At 38.8% G+C, this 13228-nt stretch overlaps 1 protein-coding gene across 1 annotated transcript in view; it reads right to left on the reverse strand.

Moving 5' to 3' along the window:
* Positions 1-13228, reverse strand: part of LOC133524556 (serine/arginine repetitive matrix protein 2) — a 202417-nt gene that overhangs the window by 24060 nt on the left and 165129 nt on the right. Inside the window, exons 6-8 of the mRNA XM_061860642.1 lie at positions 8726-8874; positions 3533-3717; positions 1092-1202 (exon numbers count right to left, since the gene is read on the reverse strand). Coding sequence (XP_061716626.1) covers positions 1092-1202; positions 3533-3717; positions 8726-8874 — 445 coding nt within the window. The remainder of the gene's footprint in view (positions 1-1091; positions 1203-3532; positions 3718-8725; positions 8875-13228) is intronic.

Below are 13228 nucleotides of genomic sequence, written 5' to 3' on the forward strand. Positions count from 1 at the left end.
ATAAGTGGCGGAGTGGTTTCGATAGAACCAGATGGCGCTCCCATTGCTCTGTATTTTATGGTAACCATATTATCAAGTCTGGCAAACCAGAGGGCCTACCGCGAACACAGAAGACCGCAAGTTTCGAGCACCTTTCTCTTTTACTCCAACTAAGCCGTACTTAGAGTGGCAGAGATAGTTGCTCGAAATGTGCGAAGTAAAATTTTTGCGGTTATAGCCCAGTCACTACGCTACATGCCGCTATGGAGCGCCATCTAGTGCCCATGTCAAAACAACTCTAAGATAGATATTTCATCTCGGTACGTCTATTATAGTTCATCTGTGATACAAGTATAACGTCACGTGTCGGCTTCGCACCGGAAACCGGATGCCATTCGTAAAGTTTGTACTGGCAACATCTCAAAATGGTGTCGAACGAACCGTTCGTTAAATAACTAACAGCAACAAAAAGGTGCGTAATAAGAAATTGGTCCGTAAGAATAACAAAAGAATAATGTTAATATATTAACGATTGTCAATTATCCCAAATATCCCGTAACTTTCATGTGTTTGAACCTAAATAAAAATCATAAGTTGGTCAGAGAAAAGTATACAGACAGTAAGGTTTCATTTGACAACCCTAGACGCATACAATGGAGCGGACGGTATGTCCCTATGCGGTATGCCTCTGCGACCCTGAGCGCGCTCGCCACTGCAGTGGCGCTGCTATACTTTGTTATCCTTACGGCCACAAAATAAGACTAAATACTACAAGCTCGTGTTCTTGAAATTCACAATACATAAGACACTCGTACAACACATACAGAAATATGATGCCAAAGTGCACTGTCACAACAAAAATAACACATAAAAATGGTCCTGAGTCACAGTCTAAAGCCGAAAATACAATTTATGTAGCCAGAGTGGCATGTCTAATATGAACGCACAGATGAAATTAAAACTAAAATAAAACTGCAGGTTTAGATTTGCGCGTAACATAAATGCATTGTTTGTCAATGTGCGTTCTACATGGCGGGTTCCCGTTCGGAATGTGTGTCGTGGTTTGTATCTAAGCCTGCAGTGGATAGTGTGTTGTGATCACGCTCGCTCACCAGGCGCGGCGCGGTGGTCGAGGCGGAGGGACGAGGGCGGGCGGGGGTGCGGCGGGGGCAGTGCTTCGGACACTACCAGCGGTGTCTGAGGGGAGTCCAGAGGCTTCGTACCTGAAGAAAAATAATTGAATTAGGTACTTCAAAATAGTCAATAGAAATATGTGGTTTAAAAAAAGGCAGCGCACTTCAAAGTTAAATAAATCAAAAATGTACACGCAGCTGATCCGTTCATAAAAAAAGAAAACCTGGAATTGGAATACATATATTCTAATTCAGTCACTTGGAACCGTTTCACTGCAGCGTCATCTCAGTTGAGCTTTGTTCGTGTAACCTCATTACATCTATTCTGCGAGTGAGTGGCGGATTCAGGATTTTTGTTTGGGAGGGGATTGAATCCCCTATTTTACTAACTTCTGGCCGAAGGGTGTGGTATTTCGGCGGTCGCGCGGGAATCTGCCAACTCTTACCGCAACAGGAGACTCCACAGAAAACTGCGTTAAGATTTTTATTATTGTATGTATGTTAGCTTGTGTCTATGATGATATATGTTTGTTTAATATTTTCATGGTACTCAGATACATGTTGTGGACGTCGAGGCCCTTAGCTCCCTCCTTAAATGCGCTACGTTGCGAGTGTGCCAGGCGCCTACTAAATTGCTTTACACTAAAACCTTCGTAGACTCTTTGATGAGTCAATCAGGCATTCCCGCTGAGAATTGATATCGTCTGGCCCTGAATAATCTATGCCCAAGGGAGATAATTGTATTATAAACACCATCTACTCTACTATACAATGTTTACTTTCTGCCCTTGTTCTAATTAACTATAGTAAAATAAGATATTTTCTAAATCATGGCTTTATCTGTATTATGTAGGCAAAACCCTTGAAGTGTTCTCAAATATCAACTATGATTTTCTTTTGAATTGTAAAACGTTAAGTGCTAATGACATTAAATTATTGTAAACAATCTTTGAGCATTTACGAGTAGAGATAAAATTTCCAAAAAGTCTTTAACGTTTAAGACATCGACAAACGCCAAAACGAAAAGTTTTTAGCTAAAATTTAATTTTTCGTACAAGCTTATATCGTTTACTGTACTTATTTTTCCACAGGCAACTAACACTCATCGACACAATTCTAAAAACCCCTAAAGATAGTTCCTACGGCCACCTCCTATCTCCACATCAGATCAGCTCGATGGTACCATAATATTACATTGTCACCCGACTTACATATGTATGCAAATTATTAGCTTCATTGGAAACCGGGAAGTGGGTAAATTTAACTTGCAAGATTTGACCCGTACGAACATACATAGTTACATAGCAAGTTAATATAGGACAGGATGACAGATGCTACAAGTCACGTGACTTATTTCGATACCACATGTATTTTTTTAATTTCGATTAGAGTTTTATATCAAGATTTTCATTTTGGCTGAGCAATTTAATTGAAAATGCGTCGCTCGTTCGCGGACGTAACATAAGATTGTGCAGTCTGCACAACCCGGAGGACAAAACGCAGCCCGGGGCCTAAGGGAATTGTTTATGTGTTGCACAATGGATCAGCCCGATTTGCCGTGTCTACAGTGAATCTAAACATATAAAACAGTTGCGTTATATATACATATAATGATCAAGTAAATTATGATTGTCACGAGCCATTTTGTTCACATATGGCATCCCAATACATTTTTTCTTTTAATTTGGCGTCTATCGATGTACGATTGTCATCTTGGGGAGTGATTCTGACAAATTATGTTTTTTGAAAAACTAATTATATTCAAAGTGAAACTAATGCAGTATGATACCTTTGGAAATGATGCTTTACGCACACTAGCGTCTCCTTCCCTCCCCCTGACGCAACCCCCACTTTTAGCATGGATTTTCAAGCTGGATATAATTTATTTGACTTCCCCATACATTAGAACATACTCGTAACTTAACCGAATCATAGGCCCCCTGGTACCTACTTACCTATTTAGTAAAACCTACCTTTTCTACAATACAAGACGTCTAATGTTCCACCAATATTGGTCTATCGCGTGTTTTTGTCAGCCACATTTCCAGCGGAGATAAATCCACATCATCCGCGTTCAAAGGAAATGGAACGGGGCCTTTGAGCGATTCTAAACAGCATTTGATTATTTATTCATCCAGAAAGTATCGTCACAATACCCCACAATTGAAAAGGTAGGTATTAATAATCATAAAATGCTTATCATCTATTCTCGTATATTATATTTCTCGTATTGATAATACCAACAAAGTAGTCCTCAAGCCAGAACAGCTTCTTGGCCGGCTCCAGGCCCGACACGTAGTGGACAATGGCCGAGGTCACCTCCTTGATGGACGACTGGTTCTCCTCCGAAGCCATGTTAGATAGTTACATATAGCAAAACTAGTACCGCAGACACTGCGTTGTAATAATTTAGTACTTACCAACAAAGGAGCTCTCAAGCCAGAACAGCTTCTGGCTGGATCGCGGGGACTTGTCCGCGTCGCCGTTGGCCGGCTCCAGGCCCGACACGTAGTGGACAATGGCCGAGGTCACCTCCTTGATGGATGTCTGGATCTCTTCCGAGGCCTTGGTGGCCGCGGCTTGCTGAAGGAGCGAGGACGCTAGCCTGGGGAAGAGTAAACAAGGTTAGACTTTTGTGGATCTTAACCGGAGCTATTTTATTTATTTATTATTTGGACAATTATTTGTTGTTAAAATTTGGTAGATTTGAAAAGCTCCTTACTCTCGTCGAAATAAACACGAAATCTCAATTTGGGACAAGAAAAAATTTAATTTTCGTATCTCAGTAGAAGATTTTGTAAGACAAACGTTCTAATTGTAGTTGTTGTTCGGAATAGGGAACTCTATCAATCCATCAAATTTTATACAAAATTGTCAAATATTTCTAAAGCAGGCACAGGCAGTTGTAATAACTGATAATGCATGTATCCAGAATCGTCTTAATAAAGTTTTCAGTGTTAAGTAGAATTTTTATTGCGCTTGCCTAATTTATTCTTAAATTCACTGACACTTCGGACCAGTACTATATCCTCAGGGAGTTTGTTCCAGGCTTTAATAAAGTAGCCATGTTGCATAAACCGTCTCAATAACAAACAGAATCACATTGTAATAAAAAAAATCGGGCAGCATCCTTTAAGGTAAGGTAGTTGACTATGTAACTAAATGATATGAAATGATAGGCTACCAAACAAGAAATTAAATGTAATGCGAAGTAAGTTTCCTAAGTATTGCTAGCGTTTCAAGACATGAGACGCAAAATCAATATACGGTGATATATAAATAAATATAAATGGTAACTTCAACACGAGCCACGAAAAGCTTTCTATTTTTTCATTCCGCCGTCAGCTTTGCCGTTGGTGGGCCGAAAACTTTTAATTATCAAACTTGCCAAGAAAAATGCAATTTTGATTTCAATATTTTTTTTAGCCTGATTTAGTCTCCCACTGCTGACAAAAAGGCCTCCCCTCGTTTACTCCACTCAACCCTGTCTTTTGTAGTTTCCCGCCATCCGAATAATATACGTCTAAGTCGTCCCATCATCTCCTTTGCCTGTCTGCACCCCGGCCAGCACCATCTATGATGTTCCGTGGGTCCCACTCGGTAACCATTTTGGCCCACCTTTCACGGTGCATACGGCAAACATGTCCAGCCCAGTCCCACTTAAGCTTAGCAGACTTGCCTCCTACATCTACAACTCTAGTTCTGGAGCACAGTTCCGTGTTTCTGATTCTAACAGTTCCGCGAACACCTGGTATACTGCGCTCCATCGCTCGCCTGCAAACCTTGAGTTTGGACTTTCATTTCAAAATAAACATTAAAATTACAGTAGAATCGAATACCGCTTTTTTTAGCGGTGGTAGGTGGAGTGGGGTGGGTGGCTGGAGGATCAGACTGGGAATTCGAAACCACGGCAACGGGCGAAGTTGAAAGCACTGATCTAGATCAAACACTCACACGAGACTTGACGTAATCTCCTTGGAATCATATACGTTGTATCGCTAGACTTCAATAGGATTCTAAGCCGGCGGTTCCCAGGGTAACCGACGGATTCTTGTTTTGTACGTTCCTACTGGCAAATAATGTAGGTATATTTCCTTTGTATGTTGAATATCTCAAAAACGTGTTCTATACATATAACTAGATCTCGGTATAGAATCTATAAGATTTACCACATATATTGCGCGACGGTGAAAATATTTCTAGGAGCGTTTCAGAGGTTATATAAGCATAATATGATATTTCATTTCATTTCATTTATTCATTGTGAAGTCATGTACATTTCAATTAAGATGTTATACATATGAACAAGTCAGAACATGACACCCCGTAGGGGCATACAATATTACTTAAAGCTAATAACAGTACCTACATAATTAACTAACAAAATAATTACAAGAACGAGAAACTTATACTGTAGGTCAATTATTACATGTCATATAATATCTTTTTTTATAGGCTATAAATTATTATCATTTAAAAAAATCTTTAACAGAGTAGTAACATTTGTCAATAAGGAATAAGGAATTTGTCAATATTGAATTAGCCGCTACATTAGATGTTACTTAACAAGAAGATATTAATTGTTATTGTGCTTATTATAGATTTATGATTATGAAATCATGATTAATTAAGTAATGAATTATCTAACACCTTTTGCTAGCGAAGATATGAATGTAATTGATTTACTTATAAGTGATTTTTTATTATTATTGACTTACAAACGAAAGGAAAAAGAACATATTGTAAAAACGATTTATTTATAAGTAACTAATTCACACGCAAACATTTGCCATCACAACTTGCATTTAAATTTTAACTGCACGTTTCTCATAAACAAAGAATAAAAAGACTAAAGCCGGGTCCAGACGGGTGTAACGTGTAATGTGATCCATCGTGTAATGTAACAAGAATTCAGCGTGTGGACGGCTCTACGAGCGATACTTTTAACGCTCGTGCCCGTTCCATCTGCTGTCGTTTTTTAGTGCAAACACAAAGGCGCTCGCAGTGCCGTCTACACATTGACGCTATATTAGACGTAATCTTACATAACACTTTACATTGGTCGGGCTTTAAAACAACGGCAAATATCTGCACTTATTGTTTAGAGCCATTTGCAACAAGCGAGCGCCGCAGGCTTATGCTAAAGCATGTAAAATAAACGATAGCCGGATCCACGGAGTTCTCGCTGCGCAATGAATTATAGAAAGACGTTGCCTGTAGAAACAACAAACCATAGAAGCGGAGGGTGAATCTCGCGACCAAAAGTTAGTGTTGGTTAAGACTCAAGTCCTTTGAGTCCTCTGCTTTGAAACTCGACTCAGTTTTTCACTCACATATTAAGTCTAAACTCGAGTTCTTTTCAACTTGTTAGAGATTCGAGTCTTTTGTAGGGACTTGAGTCCTTTTCAGAGAACTCTCAATTTTTTTTTTACAAAATTTCGAAATGCTTTGTCTTTAAGTCATAAGTTAGGCATAGCACACAAATAATACAATAACGTCAAATTTCTATACTTTTATTTAGGTTATACCTATTAAATTGTTGGAGTCTTTATTCGGAGGCACGAGTCCTTTTGAGCTCACCAAAAAAATACTCAATAAATGACTCGCCTCGGGACTTAAAAGACTCGTAAATTTTTTAAGCGCGAGCTCAGACTCAAAAGACTCGAGTTCCTAGGAACACTACCTAAACGCGTAAGCGCCACTAATTTTACGGCGCTTACGAATGTTTGGTCGCGTGGTACAGGTTGTGATTGCAATAATTTCATTGTTTGGTATAAGTTTTCTGTATTAATAACTCAATGATAAGTATAAGTTCAAATACAGGCGTTAACCAACAACATTAATGCTATTGGCGTATCCTTGATAAGTTGTGGCTGGTGTTGCCGGCTTAGACTTGTGAAACTTTATAAAATCGGGCGGACGATTTGAAAAACAGCAAGCCATGTAACGCGATAAGGAGTTTACACCCATCAAATATTAATTAAATCCGCCATTTCTTTGTAAATAAACATGATTAATTATAATAGTGGCTCTGTGAGCTATAGTATAGACCTCGCGTTAAGATTCATAAGCAAAAAAAATGTTAAAACAAGAAATACTTCTTTCAGTCATTATCACAGCGTACTCGCAATGGTCTTACTTAAGTGCCATAGACGCTAATGGCACTTAAGTCTTTTATGCCGATTATGACCATTTTGAACATTTCCTAAAAAAACTGAACCTGTTCACCAAATTTCACAAGAATCGGTTAAGAATTGCGACCTGTAGAGGAGAACATCTGGACACATGAAAGGAGTTTGCCCGAGTCAAAACGGACTACGCTGACGCGTCACTAATGATAGTAATGATGTGCTTACTATTTACTCATATACCAAACATTTCATCAAGTTCATGATGCGTTTTCGCTAACAAAGTGCAAGGAAATTATACTTATACTTGCATATGCACATGCGATACTACACAAAGACGGGTGGGTATTCATAAGTTCACATGATCTGCGGACTTACGTAGTATAAACGTATCACATTTTTTCCCGCCCGTTTAATTCGAGCGCAACATTTTATCGAATGGTTTAGAAATTCACTGGAAACTGGAAAATAAAGCTTGGATTTAAAACCGAGCATGTCCTGAGGGGAATCCAATGGAAAGCTGGGAGTATTTCAGGATTTGTCTTTGTTTTTCTGTGGAAATTCTACCAGTTTCAAATGAAACTGGCTAGATTAATTGTTTGTTCTACGATTACACTATTGATTGAATGTTTTTTTTTTTTTATTAGGCGTCGTTGTAGGCAAAGAAATTAAATAAAGTATCATAACAATTGTAGCTACAAGCTTCGCGTACTATTTGTAATTTATAGAAATCTTTATGAAATGTAATGAAAATACTTATCTCAGACACCAGGTATATATAAAAGCTTATATAGATAGAATTAGTACTTTGACGTCGGTGACCTTTTACCTATTTAATTAATTATGGACTATAGAGACTACACATCTCTGTTATATTGTAATAGTATAGTATATAGTAATAATTTAATTTTATGATTATTACAATGTAATGCTTGCCCAGTTATTGTCTGTTGTATTTATAAATGTTGCTATGTATTTTTCATGTCACTGTATGAGAATAATCTTCATGATTACTGTAAATGTATTAACTTGTAAAACACCCCTTGAGCCCTACTTGCAGAAACATTTTTTGAATGCTGAATTTTATTATTTCAGATTTTTGACGTGGACTTAGTTTCATATTCTAGTTTGGGAGTAATTCCTTTCCTAACACAACTTACGTAAGTCTTCTTTTAATTGTTAATCACTATCATGTACACGTTAGTCACAATACTGCGCGGGTGCGTTTGTTAGTCCAATGGTATCCCGTTGAGCTCATAAAGACCAAATGCAGTCATGAATCCGTTCACTGTACTAGAGCAGTGTTTGGTCTCCTTCTACCAAGGTATGGTTGGCGACCGTTGATATTCGCCGCCACCGGCGAATAATTACCTTAACCAATAGCGAAAGTATGCTATGCGACAGGGAAAACTGTCGATTTATTTAGTCCAAACGGCATCCCGTTGAACTCATAAAAACCCAACGCGGTCGTGAAAGAATGCCTACCTCTCGTGCGGGGTACGTGGGGTGTTCAGTCGCTCCTGGCTTCTCCAGCCAAGGTACGGTTGTCGCGCGCTGAACGATGAGCGAGTAGACGGCGAGCACAGCGGACTGGTGCCACGGATACTACTGCGGGTTGACGAACACGGAGACGTCTGGAGAAGAAACGGAACATTTTAAAAATAGATCAATAAACCTATTTATATTTAGCCAGAACTTTGTTGCATAGTAAATTGGATGAATTTCATGTTTGAGAAAACAATAGAAAAAAAGCTATTTTATTTTGTTTACGAAAGGTTGTAATCAAATACTCAAGGCCTTACTGGGCTATACGTTTGTAAATAAGAATATATGCATATAATAAATTAAGATGAAAATAAACGAGGCTTAGATCTCTTTAAGACTATTATACGGTGCCGAATGCGTTCATATTATTGAGAATTTTGTAATTTATAATTTGACTTTGCTCATGAACGCTCCTCTGTATTATTCTAAAATTGTGGATACTAAATAAAATAGTAGTACGTAGCGGTATAAAAATAAATGAAAAATGAATGTATTTCACTTTACTACCGCCTAATGATGGTTCAGTTCTTTGCGGAAATGACTTCAATGTAAAAGGGACTCTGCTATAAATACCCAGGGTTTATTTTGAAGTTTATCACAGAATTTAAACGATTCACCATTTGTTTACTCACTGCTGGTACTCGTAGCTTTTGTGACTTTTATTAATTTATAAAAGCCCGTGTATTTTGGACTTTCGTAATATTGAAATAAGGTAATAAAACTGCACCCTCGGCTGTACAGTGTAAACTAAAGAGGCTTAAATTGTTGATAGTTTATTTAACTGCTGGTCAGCAAAACCTTTGCCGCGTTATTTGCTGAAATTATGACGTCAAAACTATTGACTGATCAGTAAGTAGCATATTTACTTACATTTTGTGATGTGATATTTCAGTATGTGCACCTTTGTTCTAGAAGTATCAGTTCACTATTCTAATAACAAGCTTTTATGAACGTTTTAAGGCTACATTTTTTTATACTACGTCGGTGGCAAACAAGCATACGGCCTGCCTGATGGTAAGCAGTCTCCGTAGCCTATGTACGCCAGCAACTCCGGAGGAGTTACATGCGCGTTGCCGACCCTAACCCCACCCCCCTCGTTGAGCTCTGGCAACGGTACTCACCGGCAGGAACACAACATTATGAGTAGGGTCAAGTGTTATTTGGCTGCGGTTTTCTGTAAGGTGGAGGTACTTCCCCAGTTGGGCTCTGCTCTGGATCTGGAATGACATCCGCTGTGCTGTGCCCTACCACACAAGGCGAGATGACATTCACAATGCCCATACCTCTCTTTTGGACGTAGTTTAAGGACATACCCGAGTCCAAAAGGGTACATTTATTGTTCTCTTCTAAGAAAGTAGAAATTCAATTACTATTCCGTTTGAACATGATAAATGGCATGCGATGCACTTGAGACTACACATTTCAGATTCCGCATTACTCGCGGATACTGACACATATGGAGAAGGGGGCCCTGGTTAATTTAGGGGGGGCTCTAAATCTGGGCCTGATCGGCACTCCTTGCCTAGAGCCCTATAAAGGCATGCCTGATCTAGTGATACTCGTAAGTGATCTGTAACCCGTTTCGCAGCGGCTACAATCAACACTAACGAAGGATGAACTGCGAAACGCGTAGATTCAATTATGTCGTACGCGACAGCATTGGAATATTTTATGTCCCGCTATTTCGTTACATGCTCGTACGTCAATATTATGCATATCGCTGGTGCGAGCCTAACCAAGATGACAATCGGACCATCAGGTTCAAATTTGCATGGACAATTTATGAATGATTCCATTCATACCTTGTCAATTCAATTTTGATCCCTACTGTACATCGACAAACGCCAAACAAAAGAAAAATGTATCAGGATGACAGATGCTACGATAAGTCACGTGAATATTTCATCATCACGTGTATTAAGCCGCAGTGGAATAATTGCCACGAATTTTGCCATGAGTCGAGTACGTTAGTACTATCCGGACATACACTGTCAAATAACTATTGTAATACGTAATGTTGACCTTCTTGAACGCATGTAACATGCATGTTCTCTCTCTTGCCCTTTCTTGTGTTTAAAGTACTGCTCGGAGCAGTGACGGCATAAGCTGCGCACGTACAAAAATGTAGTGTTACCACTGATTTTGTACGCTACAGTGAGTGGAAATAGCGGCCCTTCTGTAGACCGGCCTTCGGCCTCAAACGAGAGCGCGCGGTGCGCACCTTCGGCTTTAACTGGATTAGGCGGCCTCTCTTGGTGTTATTGTTGCTTTTGCGCGCTACAATAGATATCTCGGCAATTCCGTAGTCTGGCCTTCGGCCTCAAACGGGAGCGCACTAGTGTTTTCGGAACCGGTATTCTTTTTGAGAACCGGGAATTTCGGTACTTTTGTATTACGGAACCGGGATTTCCCGGTTTTTTCGGTATTTTCGGTTCTTGCTAGTTTTTGTCATAGAAAACAAGGGTTATGCTTCAAAAGTAAACTAAAATTCCCCTTCGGCCGCGTACGCAACCAGAGCTTCGTAACCAGATGCGATCGAAAACTATTTCTGCCTTGTACGAAACCGTTTGCGATCAAAAACTAATTTCGTCTTACCCGTAACCAGTTACGATCGAACACTTCTCGTTCTTATACGAAACCAATATCTGGGCCATCTAGCTATAGGTTTTTTTCAAATATTTTGTCATGATACTCATGATAATTTCTTATCCTGAATGTCAGTGCTCCATGTCTCTTAAGCCAGTGTCTTTTAAGGAACGAGGTTACATTGTATTTGCCAACAAAATATTTGAATATTATCAACTGGTACAATTTTTGTGTTCTGATTTTTGACTAGATATATAACGTGTACAGTACTTATACTGTATAACAAGGTGTATAAATATAATCTTAGCTGACTTTATCAACGGTCGAAAGGTTTCGTACAACAAAGAAAAGTGTTCGATCGTAACTGATAACTAGTAAGACGGAATTAGTTTTTGATCGCAACCGGTTTCGTACAAGGCAGAAATAGTTTTCGATCGCATCTGGTTACGAAGCTCTGGTTGCGTACGCGGCCGAAGGGTAAAATTCTGTATTCAAGTAACTTTAATTCGAAATTTTTTCTTCTATTTTCTGTTCTCATACCTAGTAGTAGGTAATTATATATAAATCAGACTATAATTAATCATAGTGTTATGTTATTGTTAGGTACTAAAGTAAGTATTTACTGTCAATTAAAGGGTAAAAATAAGGCAGTCATCTTAGATTCCTTAACATTTAGAATTATCTTAAACATTTTTAAAGAAAACAAAATTAAACTATTTTCTATTGTCATACCTAGTAGTAAGTAATTATATATAAATCAGACTATTGTCAATCACAGTGTTATTCTTAGGATCTTAAGTATTTACTGTCAATAAAATTAAACTTTTTTACCAAAAAATATTTAAAAATAATATCTCTTTCCGAGTACCTACCTATTCATAAAATATGGCGTAACCAAAGTTTAGCTTTTTAAGAGCTTTTAGCTCTCTCTTCTCTATAATAGGACCTTAAAAACAACAGTGCATCTAGACTTTTGTCACTCAAACGAGATCTTATTTTGTTGCATAACAAACCTGCCGAAGAGAAAACTCTTTCTGGCTCAACACTGGTTGGCGGAATCGTTAATAGATGGTCATATGCCTGAGACAAGTAACGCCCACGATCTCCTCCATTCTCAAAGAGAGCCATTTCAATCCTAACATTCGTAAAGAGATCTTCATGAGCAGAAGATCTAACGCGTTTTTCACTAACAGCCTTTGCAAGCTCAGCATTTAACTCATCGCCTTTTGTCAAAGCAATGTTTTGAACTTCAAGCACATCAGAGTCAAATTCACGTTCATTCGCCTGTTCACCTTGTGAGGTTTGTAGGGGTTCAGCTTGAGATACCGGAGTTGTTGAGGATTTGGTGCGACTTAGCAATGACACTATTGCGTTGCACATTTCATCGCTGCTTGGCCGCGAAAAAACTAATGAATCTTCATCATTTTGTTGGAGGAAATAACTTTCTGGATTTTGCAAGTAATTCAGAGTCGCAGCTGCAACATTGAGACGCCGTAGCAACAGCGAGCGAGTGTAGGTAGTTATTGGTAATATCGAGCGCACCATTAATTTCGCGCGTTATTTATTTTAACGCTGAATTATTCACGTTAGTTTTGAATGTTTGAATAGTAGAAAGTGTGGAAAATTAAAGTAAGAGTAAATAAGTAAATAGTAGTGTGAATTGCTTAATAAAAATAAAATTCCCGAAAGTACCGAAAGAACCGGGAATCAAATTTGGTTTCCCGGTTCCATTTTACTGACAAAAGAACCGGGAATTCCCGGTACTTTCGAGACCGGGATTTCCCGGTTCTGAACCCTAGAGCGCACCGTCCACGGACGCTCCGGACTTCCGGCCTTACTTGCTTTAAGTGGCCTCTA

The sequence above is a fragment of the Cydia pomonella genome, chromosome 1, assembly GCF_033807575.1.
Source record: "Cydia pomonella isolate Wapato2018A chromosome 1, ilCydPomo1, whole genome shotgun sequence".
Lineage (NCBI taxonomy): Eukaryota > Metazoa > Arthropoda > Insecta > Lepidoptera > Tortricidae > Cydia > Cydia pomonella.